Source organism: Brienomyrus brachyistius, chromosome 10 (assembly GCF_023856365.1).
Source record: "Brienomyrus brachyistius isolate T26 chromosome 10, BBRACH_0.4, whole genome shotgun sequence".
Classification (NCBI taxonomy): domain Eukaryota; kingdom Metazoa; phylum Chordata; class Actinopteri; order Osteoglossiformes; family Mormyridae; genus Brienomyrus; species Brienomyrus brachyistius.
In genome coordinates this window covers 29,337,039-29,349,467 of record NC_064542.1, presented here as the reverse complement: position 1 = coordinate 29,349,467, position 12,429 = coordinate 29,337,039, and the positions used below count along the sequence as shown (strand labels likewise).

General features: G+C 47.8%; 1 protein-coding gene across 1 annotated transcript in view; it reads right to left on the bottom strand.

Moving 5' to 3' along the window:
* diaph2 (diaphanous-related formin 2) overlaps positions 1-12,429 on the bottom strand; it is a 251,640-nt gene that overhangs the window by 225,763 nt on the left and 13,448 nt on the right. Inside the window, 5 exon segments of the mRNA XM_049027740.1 lie at positions 2,172-2,192; positions 5,235-5,306; positions 5,308-5,340; positions 9,949-10,125; positions 11,624-11,656. Coding sequence (XP_048883697.1) covers positions 2,172-2,192; positions 5,235-5,306; positions 5,308-5,340; positions 9,949-10,125; positions 11,624-11,656 — 336 coding nt within the window.

The following is a 12,429-nucleotide window of genomic DNA, read 5'->3' as shown; positions in this document are numbered from 1 at the left end:
ACACACACACACACACACACGTGATACAGACACGTACATATAAATACGATCACATGCACGCGCAGGCAGCAGGGGAGTCTGTGCAGCTCCTGTCTGTCGTTGTCATGCTCTGAGTTAAGACACGCAGCTTTAACGATCTCAGAGAAGTGAAAGAGACCTTTTCACTTCCCAAAGAGGAAGTGAAAGTGAATTCGGCAGGGCTCTCCGCAGCGACTTGTGCCCAATGCACCCCGCCCTCGTTGCTGGACAATTAGTCAAACATACATCAGGCATCGATTTGTGTCAAACAGTTGCTGTTGAGGGCGGCAAGGACACACGGCATTCAAAGGCGGAGCTCCAGGCCGGTGGCCCCTGCGAGAGTGCGGCAAACTCCTCGGGTGAGCGCCCCTCATCAGGGAAGGAGGACCAAAAACAGCTCCAGCAGAGGTGGCCTAGAGAACAGAGTGACAGACACCGGCAAACATAGGCCTCCTCCATGGCAAGTGGTTCCCAACACTGACCAGCGCAGGAAGTCAGAACCCTATTCGTCACTTTATAAGCGGTGTCCACACCCACCACAAATATCTGAGAGCCTTATTGGCTATTTTTTTATTTGATTCGCCCCATCCTCTGGACACCATCGGCGCTTGGCAGGATGTTTCCATGGCAACCAGTGACCCCGCAGACATCAATCTTAGCCGAAGCTCCCGAGGGGCGGAGCTGTCCGGCCCTTTAAAGACAGGAGGCAGCGTAGTCGCCGACGGCATCCGGAGCTAATTATCAAGGACTCAGAATCGCATCACCAGGTGACACTGCTGCCGTTACCTACCGTCTAAATTTCACACCTGAGGCTGAGCAGAATCATGGCTGCCTACTCATCCTCCGGGGGCGGGGGGGGGGGCTCCCCAGTCCCCCCCCCCCTCCGAAAACACTAAGTGACCCAGCATCACAGCAACCTCTAACCAGGCCAAATGATGAGAAGCTGGCGGGTTTATTTAAAGTCTTGTCGAGATGACAGCTCTCACGCCGGGCCCCCGTCGCCCCCCCCCCCCGCCATGGCTCCTGTCTGGGCCAGAGGTGGAGGTCAGCAGCATGGAGTCACACACTACTGCACGCTACGGGTAGCATGAAGGCTGCGGACACATGCGAGCGGCATGGCAGGAGGGTCACTGAGAAGGAGCTCATGAATATGGAGGGAGCTCAAAGGCAGTTGGAACGCTCCGCACTCACTCAGCTCCTCACTCCTGCTCCCTGCCCCTCTTCACAGTAAGCACACTAACGAGGAGAACAAGGGGAGGCATCGAGGGCCCAAACCGCAGATCTAAAGCTAAACAAGCAGCTGATGACATAACACCCCCCCAGCTCTACGATGCTGAACAGAAATCATGGAACCACACCATAAGTGCGATGTGAGCTGGGACAGAGAATCGGGCAGCGCCCCCTTCAGGCGGGAGGCTGTGTGTTTAGGGAGATTACTGAAGATGGGGGAAAGGAGAGCCTCATCAATACAGAAGGGAACAAAAAAAACAAGCATTTCTGAGAAAGCAATGGCAGGAGGGAAAGAAGAGGAACAGAATTAATGGAACAAAGAAAAAGGGCCCAATATCCGAGGGGAAGATCACTGCGGCCACATATTCATGGGGGGAATTGCATTCAATATCTGGGGGGCTGTTCAATCACAGAACAATGTGCAGAATATAATTAGGCAATGCATCCTCATTGCCCTGTCAGGAGGGACAGATGCATGCGAGCAAAGTCATTTAGATGCAATATGTTAAAATAAACAGATTTGGGATCGCAGACGCTGACGATTCACTTAAAAACAAATCGCTCACCGCTAACATTACAGAGTTTAAATGCTAATATGTGCCGGCCTGCGATTCATTTCTGAGAAAAACGGCTCAAATTAACAACCCCCCACCCCCCCCGGTTCATTTTTGGCCGTGCAATTTGGAAATCCCTCATTTGATATGACTCCTGTTTACCCAGAGATGCCCCCCCCACACACACACAAATTCACAGCCTTTCAAATTATGGAATATTAGCTAATTTAAGGGTAAGACACCACCATCACCTAAAGCAATAGTCTTGTGGAAATTGACCGCATATTTTGAAAAGGTTGGGGGGGGGGGGGGGGGTGGAGAGTAAGGAGAGAGACGGGCTCACAAGCAACAAAAATAATTGCTACTTACCGCAACTTTGCTTCCGGTTATCTGCATGCAGTGGTCAGCGCAGAGCGGTTAGGGTGCGAGAGAAACAAACAGCAGAGTCGTTAGTGGGTCGGCCCCCCCGGGACTGAGTGCGCTTTGCGGGAGTGTGGGGGCAGTGGAGCTACCCCCACACGCCTAACTGTATTCATACATACGCCTGCCACACTCTTTCCAGATAATGTCTGCCATTTTGATGCCTGCGCAGACTACGATTTTTAAATTCTCCTCTTGCTGCGATTCATCTTAGAAACAGGCCAGAGCGGGGGGGGCGAGGGGCGGGGGGGCGAGGGTCGGGGGCTTCTGACTGCACTGAACATCCCGGCGAGTCTTGTGGCCCCAGTCACCATGCCAAGGAGTTGGTGTGGAGATCAGACGCCGTGCATAACTTAGCCGGGAGTGGGGATGGACCACACCCCTGCTGTTCTATGATCGGGGGGGGGGGGCGGGGCATTTTAATTACCAGGTGAGAAAACAACTGAATATTTTAACATTATAATCGATTCTCAAAATGCAACATTCTGATGATAAGAATCGATGCACAGAGCTGGGGAGGAGACACTAGTGGCTGACATCACCAGCCCCACTGGGGGTGCATCTCAGGGACGACGCTGATGTCCATGTCTCTGCTCTGATCAGCAGACAGAGACGGGGTGCGCGGCCCATCCCGGACACCCCCAAACCCCCACCCCCCCCCACCTCTATGCAAAGTGTCCTCGACTCAGAAATGAATGCAGAAATAGCTTGCGACTCATCAGACACCTATCAGGTTTGCACAGCGCTGGCTGTACTGACCACTGTCAGGGCAACCGGGGATGGATAAATTTGGGAGGGACATGTAATGAGTCATTAAAAATCAAGACAATTTCACACATGGTGACTCGACCGCGAGTTTGCGTTTAATACGGCAAACACTCACTTAAATCCCACGCGCGAATATGTGAGACGTCATTCACATGGTCTTAGTTAAGTGTGATCAAGTCGGCAGACATTATCAGGAACTCCTTCGATACTTTTATCTATATGAATCTTTGAGAGGTTTGGGGGGAATGGCAGTCACAGATCTGGCCGTCACGCCCTGCCCGCAACGTCCGTATTTATATCACTGTGGGAGCTCGCTGCGGCCGCCTCCATCCTCTGATGCGTCCCCCGATGCAGAGGATGGGCGCCGGGCCGCCTCGCCAAGCCCACAAGCTGTCAGGCAGCATTAAGGCCGCTGCATGGCAGATCCTTGCCACTGATTTCATCAGGAAAAAAATATTATAATAACTCTATACATTCTGCGGTTCGCGTCTGAAGATTTGTCCTGTTCAGGCTATAAATGGATGCTTGTCGACTGCAAGAACTATTTGCAAATTCCCCCAGGCCCTCCCGAAAGATTTCTTTTTTTTTTTTTTTTTCCAAAATCCCTGACATTAACCCTTTTAATACCATATTTCCTTTTTATAGTCACAAGACATGAAAAAAAAGTTCAAGACTTGCAGCAGAAGTAACAATCAAAAGGGAAGTTGGGGTGAGCAGGCAGCGGGTGTAACAGCATCTGCAGGAAGCGCATTGCATGCGACGGTAAGCGAGCTGTTGAGGGCATGCGCGCAGGCAATAGCGTGTGGGTCTGCTGTGTGACTGGATGGGGGGGAAGACACCACGTTTAAGGGCCGGGAGGTGAGACACAGCAGCTAGCCTGGGAAGGTGGTGGTGGTGGGGGGGGCAGGAGGCCAGATTAATCACAGATTAGCTGCAGTGTCTGCAGGTGAGTCGGGTGTCGTCAGATTTCTTAAAAAGGCAGGAAAAGGCATTAATCAGGTTTAACCAATGAGAACACAAATGGGCGGAGAGCCACTTGGGGGTAAAGGTGTGGAGCAAGAACATGTGAGTGTCAACAGAAGGGAGGGAATTGGCAAGGCGGTGGGGGGGGAGGGGGTGGGCACAAACAGCACTCCCAAACGACGACAATTGCAGCTCGAGTAACACAGATGGCGAGACAACCTCAGCCAATCAGGGATCAGGCACGGCAGACTGCTTCCCGACTCAGTCGCGCATTTACCGCGCTAACTAACCGGCAGCTTGTCAGTGGCGGTGAGCCGCAGCCTCCACATCAGCGACCGTCACCGGCCGTGTATCTCAGGCCTGAAGGTCACGGTGTGCCACCACCGCAATAACGCCCAGAGGGCAGGGTGACCAGAGGGAGGTGCTACAGACAAAAGGACAAGCTGCCACTACATCTAGCTAATCTCTGGCTTCAGAGTAACCATGATGGGCAGGGCGCCCTATAAAAGTACGCTGGTCAGTGGCTAATCTGCCTACCGCACGCGCCCAGCGCCCCGTCACTCAGCTGCTGCAGGCTGCTGCCCATGGGCTTCCCCATACGTCACTTTGGTTGGCGTCGTTTGCCTACACAGAGATGTGCCTGCTCCCTGCTGGGGGGCCAGAAAGCAGCGCCAGCCACATTGAGTGAAGCCCCTTCATCTTGACACCCCCGATGCACTACACCTCCTCCTTCCTAGGGCGCTCCGTCTCCTAGCAGCGCCGCGCGAAGGCGCCCGTAAATAACGACATGGTGGCTAATTAGCACGATAGGCGCTTTGCGAAGACGGTCCTGAAGGACAAGCGTGCGGAAGCGGATCCGGGCAAGAACCGCCTCTGCCGGGCGAAATATCCATACACGCACCTCGCAGCCAGGCCCGGCCCCAGACACAGCACATCCTCAGATCTCACTGGCTGATATCAATGAAAGGGGAGGGGTTCGGGTTACGCAGGGGGAATGGATGGATCACCAGTCGCTCGATTGTGCCATTTGGGTGTTTGTCAGTTTAATGGAAATCTGCTGAAACAAGAAGCACCAGGGGAGGCAAAACAAAAGGAGAGATGGGAAGCAGCGATCGGGGACACGAGCAGAGCAGGAAAGCAGAAAGCAGCCCAGGTTATGACACACAGTCACAGGCAAGGCCACGCCCACAACCCAAGGCCACGCCCACAACCCAAGGCCACACCCACAACCCAAGGCCACGCCCAGAGCCACCTCAGCAGCCATACACGCCAGAGACTTACAGATTTGGCAGTGGCAGAGATGTACTGGACGACCATTTCCCGCTTGGTGCTGAGGTCCTTCCCACGCAGGGGGAGCCTTGCGCTCCTCGTTCAAGTTCATGTCCTCCTGTTGGGCGGCAGACAGGACCACACAGACGCAGACATACACACACACACACAAGAATAAACATGATGGCAATCCAAGAGTAACACCGCAGCGTATTGAATGGGCTTAGGGGCATGAGCCTAAGGGCAGGGAAACAGAACATGGCAGGTAGCCGCTGAGAGGAACAAACAGAGAGACCCCAGTGTCAAACCAGCAGCAGTTTGCAATCGTACATTACAGGTGGAGCTATGCTGCCCCCTAGTGGGGAAGCATGGCATTTCATCTGAAAATACAACCTTGGAACAAACACTATGTATGTACAGTACATAAACCCATACCACAATATATATTGATACAGAAATAAACCTTCCAGAACACTTGTTCAAAAATACATGAGCAAATTTTCCACTGATAAAAGTTTTGCTTTATCTTGTGTTTGTAACACTTACCTGTTGATAAAGCTAGTCTCTTCACAAGCGTGTGTGTGTGTGTGTGTGTGTGTGTGTGTGTGTGTGTGTGTGTTTGTTTACTTGAGTGGGCTGTTGGGGCATTTTTCCACCACACTAAGTACTTTTGGTACAGTACTTTTCGTACGGTACTTTTGGTACTCTCCCTTTTCCATCGACTTCTGGTCGAGTACTGGTACCAAAAGTTCCAGTAACAAAAGTGCCAAACCAGCTGGCGTATTTGTTTGGTACTTCGGCACTTTGGGGTGGTTATGCAAACAGCCTGCCACTGAAACACAATACAAAACGATGCCATTAAAACAGCTATGAACTCAGAAAGCTCAGAAATCAGATGCAACAAAATATAAGAATGGCATGACGAGAAATTTAAAAGTATTTTGTTTAATATACTAGGACAGCACACATGTGGAGTGCTGTTTAATATATTACTATGCTGTGCTAGCGGCGTGATTTCGTTGTAATAAATATTGGGGTATTTATAAAGCAAAGAGGAGTTCATAAATTTCTCACAAACCCATCTAAGAGTGCTTCATAACAACAAGGAAGAAGATGATTATGATCGTCTCAGATCTCATGCAAAAGCAGCGAAGGTAAATAATTAAATAATAATTAAAAGTGCAACACTAGCTAAAGTTCTTTTTTCTATGACAGTGTAAAAATGTTTTAGGGAAACAAATTTGCTGTCCTATACGGTCCACATGTAGAAAAGTGATAAAAAATCTGTTTGACCTTCTAACATTTTTTCGGTCCCCATAAGGAGAGACTCAATTTTATATTAATCTGTAAATGCAGGGGTCATTTTAGAATTTGATCCTTAGTGGTGATCAACCCCCAAATGAAATTACTAGATGGATTTAGAATTATGGCTGTCAGTCGAGTCCTTTTCTCAATCATGATTTATCATATAATCCGAATGATTAATCTCATATTCAATCACGTTATAATTTGTTGAAAATACTTTGCAATTATGTTCACCTACAGTAAAAAGAAATGCTGGTCAGATATATTTAAAACATTATCAAAAAAATTATGCAGCACTTTGCTACTGTTTAAAATAATTGTTAAAGTACAAAATCATTAAAGATTAACAACACAAAACTGCTACAATCAATCCTGCTATAACGCATCACATCGCAAATCTGTTTTAACACGATTGATATATTAGTAACCAAGTTTAATACAACACAGGATCGCGTTTGTAATTGCTCAATTTTCAGTCAGGGAGAAAAGCACTGCACAGACTCTAATGGCATGTGGTCTTATCAGTTTTGGGGTCGTTATCAGGACTGCACTGCTTAGTGAGAAACACTACTTGCATTCATGAATAAATCGCTCTTTTAAACCTTTTTTTTTTTCCTTCAGTGAATCGGTCAAACCGGCTTTCAAATCTAAAAGAACTGTTTGTGCGTTCACGCATTGCACAGGTCAAAGTGTTCAGTTCTACAAATCTATTAATATTTGACAAATTATCATATGAAAATACACACCAACCTTTTTTTTTTTTTTAAATTCCACTTGCTTTACGTAAACTATCTGAAGCTATGTTGCCTTCAGTGCCCCTCTGCACATCGTGACCCCATTGTTCTTGTGCCGTGTCCATGCCCGGACACATGCCGGCTATGGTTCGCTACTCCCATCTAATGATGGCCAAGGCAGCGCTCCATGAACCATTTGCTACATTTTCGAAGCCCACTAGATGGTGCTGTTCAAAATAGGGCTCAAAAACACGTCCCAAAGCAAACCAAGAGCACCAACTAGGGGGGTCAGAAGATACAGCAAATGGTTCATGAAGCATCACTGTAGCCATCGTTACTCCCGATTCTTCGCCATCAATAAGTTAGCGAGTTTGGCAGATTCGGTTGAGGCGGTTACTAGGCAATTCTGGTGAGACCCATAAGAGCCCTCGGGGACGTTTATCAAATAATTTACTAATGTATTATTATGTCTTACCTTAAATGCTTATAATTACATTATTGACCACTAGTGTCCATATTTTTGGGATTGCATTCCCCCAACCCCATGTTTCCCATTGCATATGTATATTTTAGTAAGTGATTTTAGTGAATGCGAGGTTTAAGTACATACTATAGCTATCTGTTTAAGGAAAAGAAGAGGAAAAGCCTGAGCAAGTAACAAAATAAAAAAGTAAAAATCAGAGGGGGAATCAGCAGGAGGAAGTTTAGAGACAGAGGTCACATTACACTGATAGTGACGGCGTTCTTCACTATTTACACATCAAGAAGTTGGACATTAGTTACAGTTAATATTGAAATGCAGTCAGGCGGCGTTATATTATACGAGTTTGCATTAGTGGCCAGAATAACTGTTCGTGAGACTTTATAATCTATGTGTGGACTTTAGAACAAAACCTCTGCGCAATTTACATTTAAAAGGCGGAAGAAGAGAGAAGAATGTTTCTATGTTTTTTAATATACTTCAGAAAGAAATCTGAAGACTCCAATGTGGAGTGAAACTCACCATTCAAAAGGTTCATTTATAAAATGTCACGTAATGAGCACCAAAAAGCAAAGGAGCTCATTGTGTCATTAAAGGATGTGTCATTAAAGGATGTGTCATTGAAGGATGTGTCATTTTCCTAATTTATGCATCAAATATCATAAATCAACTATGCAAAGCGAGTGTCCTGTACCATGCATTGGTTAGATCAGGCTTCTAGTCAGAAATGCACTTACTACAGAAGCCTCGAAGGCCCAAAAAATGATCGTAGCAGACTAACAATGTGCTACATAAAACTCAATAAACGCACTGTCCTGATCCCAAACGGGGCGTGTGCGTCGACATGATTAAAACATAACGCATCGTTTTAAAATTGATCGCACACATTAACTTTGACAGCCCTGCTTAGAATGATCAGGGGGGCTGAGGAAAAAAATGGATCTGACATCATCTACGTGTGACTGCAATCAAAACCTGAAAATGCCAAAAGTCTTGTATTTTCTTTGGTTACTTATGGTTAAGGTTAAGGCTGGGTGGGGGGTTAAGGTTGTTATAGGTGGGATTAGAGATATAGAGTTATGCCTATAGGAATGACCGGAGAGTGCGCCCCCGTGAGTGCGCGTTTGCATGTGGTGGGGCCCCTTATCACCCCAGTGGTGACAGAGCTTCCAGCCCCATGTGTGGCCTCCATGCGAGTCTGTGTTCACACCAATCACACATCGCAATGGGCAGCATCTGGGACCACAGTTCCAGAGATGGGCATTCAAATCTCTGCCCCCCCCCTCCCCCCTTTATCATAATGCACCTTCTTGGGAAAATCTTATCACTGTATGTCTCTACAAGGATAGCAACCCTCGTTACACATGTGTGTGTGTGTGTGTGTGTGTGTGTGTGTGTGTGTGCGTGTGTATATGTGTGTGTATATATATATATATATATATATATATATATATATATAAATTAAATATAAATTAAAACATATTATAAATTAACCCTCCACAGGGGGGCACTGTTCTGTCATACCAGGTCCACCTGTACATGCAATGGCTTGTAAAACCCTAATTCCTCACATTACTACTTTGAGGACACGCTCCTCAGCCAAAGCGTACGTGGCAGAAACATACAGGAGGCCCCCCTTTTTGTTTATATGTGAGGAGGCGCTGACATCACAGACAGAACCTTACGGAGTTACACCGTACATAGATATACAGGCACACAGTGTTTTAAACTGAAGGATCTGAGATGCATAATTATGAGAAGCATGTAACGGGTGGTAACAGCAGATGGCGCAATGGTTAAGGACACACAGAAGTTCATCAGGTGGTTTCAGTAACTGCCCTGCTGCTCTACAACCTAGACGTTCAAACCGTGGAGAACTTCCTGGATGAAAGCATCAGACATTAGATTTGACTCAAAAGTTCCTTTTTTCATTTTTTGATACCGTGCACTCGTCTGGAACAGAGTTTGGGGGAACAAAATGTGACCTGTTGGGGGCTTTAATATCACATGAAGAGAAGCTACAAAATAGTGACAGGCATGTAACAGAGACAGTACGTGTATAAAGGGGCTCAGTCTCTCCACAGCACAACAGAGCGCCCCCTCAAGGACAGGAGGACCTCATCATTCCACCTTCCCTGCAGTTGCTTACTTTTAGCACACTGCTCGCCTGAGTGTTTCGGCAATGGCATCCGGGCAGCTCACTCACCATCATCTTCTCAAAGAGGTCCACGATCTCCTTCTCGGACAGGTTCATGGAGCGCTCGTCGAACAGCGGCTGGGGCACTGGCATCTCAGTCTGGGCCGACTGTGGGTCTGTCGGGTGCTGGATCAGCGGCTTCTCCTTCTTCGTGCCCGTCTTCCGGAAACTCGTGATCCGGTCACGCTGGGGGGGGGGGGCAGGGACATATAGGACAGGTGTAGAGGGCTAAGAAGCTCGACTTGGGGGAGGGAGCAGTCTGATTGGGTGACAGAGGTTGTCACTTCCATTTTTATACACTAAGTACAATGTGGAGGGAAATGCTTGATTGCCTGACACCAGAAACAGGGATATTACTAAAAAAAGACAATATTAAACAAATAAAATACATGAATAAAAATAGAAATAATATGAAATCATATAAAAATATAAACATTCAGAATTAATATAGTAATTAAAATAAATAAATAGCGTGGAATGTGCAGTGAAGTCAAACTGTACAGTGAGAGTACATACGGGACTTATGTATGCTGTGTGTTTATAAATTACCTCACTAATCACCACTCTCCCAGATGCTCACATGACTGGGCTGCTATTTGCACTTAACACACCACACTTGTACAGCACCTGGCGTGGCCAACCAATCAGAGCGGACTGGACTTACCTGCACCCATGTCACTGTTACAGCCACTCAGTCAGCAGGGCGCGCTACTGCTTAGGCACATGCACAGAACTACCCCGAGAACGGACTCGGGCAGGTTTGAGGGCCAGAACGAAAAACTGACAACATACAGGCCGCACAGGTTTGTGGGGTGGGGGTGTTATAGTGGCAGCGGGAAGGGGGGGCGCGGTCGGCGTCATGCAGCCGATGCGGTTAGTGGGCATTCGGCATAGGTGAGCTTAGGATGGGCATGCCGTGAGAATGGGGTCACATGACTCAGCGGCGGCGGGAACAGAGAGAAACGGAAAAGACGCCACGTGGGAATCTTTGTGGAAACACGATGGGGCCTGAAAGCAGATCCTGAGACTCAGCCCAGCCCAACCCGACCGATGCAGGCGGCCGCTGGTGCCAAAACCACTGAGGGGGGGGTCATTCAGCAAGGCTGGTGTTTTACAGCCTGGAGTCCCACTACTGTCTGTGCGGGCTGATATCAGAGGGGGGAAACATCAACCTACCAAAGGCAGCGCCCCCTACAGGCAACATACCCTCAATGTATCAGAATTTAGGTTGATTCATTTGAATCAAACCACATTACCAAATATTAAAAAAGTAATATTTTTTTCAAAATGCATTGGAGTCCAGTCTGAAAATAATACAGAGCAACAGTAAAAGCTCCTGCGTATCAAAGGTGAATTTTAGTTAGCAAAAGACAGACATCCTCGAAGTTTCTGATGGGAAATGGAGCATGTCAAACTACACACAAGGCGTCAGTGCTACAAATAACCAGGCTAATAATAAAAATAATAATAAAGATGATGATGATGATGATGATGATGATGATGATGATGATGACTGAGTCTGAACAGGGTACGTACTCAGCTCATCACGTCTCCACAAACATTCATAGGTTATTTTTTTAAATGTACCATGCAGTCATGATGAAAGAGGTGATTAAAACCAAAACGGATGATGCCACAGAATCCCCCTAGGTGGGGGTGGGGGGAGGCAGGGGGGGCACCTTACCATATCATCAGCCAGTGTTTTTATGTGGATGTTCTGTAGAAAGGAAAGTACACATGAGACCGAAACTGCATCTAGTGCGGACACACACACAGACACACAGACACACACACACACAGACACACAGACACACAGACACACACAGACACACACACACACACACACACACACACACACACACACACACAGAGGGGCATCACCACGGCGAATTCTGAAGTGCATTTCAGTTGATCAAAGTGCATTTCTTTACCACACAAATGGTTTTTAATAATGCAGCCTACACAGTTTTCGTTCCTCAAACCAACCATTTTGCCACAGACACGTCTGTCCGTGCACGGAAGCGCAGACGTTCCTTACACACACACACACACACACACACACACACACACACACACACACACACACACACACACACACACACACACACACACGAAGGTGCGCCCGAATTGCGACACGGACTGTCACCAAAAGAGTAACTCACCGCCGGATTCCCAGCATGCAGCTGCACCCTCCCACTCTCCATCACAATAACCGCCAAGCGTGACCTTTGACCTTCCGGGACGAGCTTGTCGTGACCCGCACAGAAAGACAGCAACCCGACCGCCGAGACAGAACAAGCTCCCGGCCCAGAAGGCTGCTGATTGACGCTCGGGCAGATCTCTCCTGTGCTCGAGCGAAGTGACAGACGTATCCAGAAAAAAGAAAAACGAGAGATCTAACGCCGTAAATGGTGCGAAGAACAGCAGGAAGTGAGAAAGGTTTACTGTGGGGGGGGGGGATAATTATCAGACCGGCGCCAGGCCTCTGGG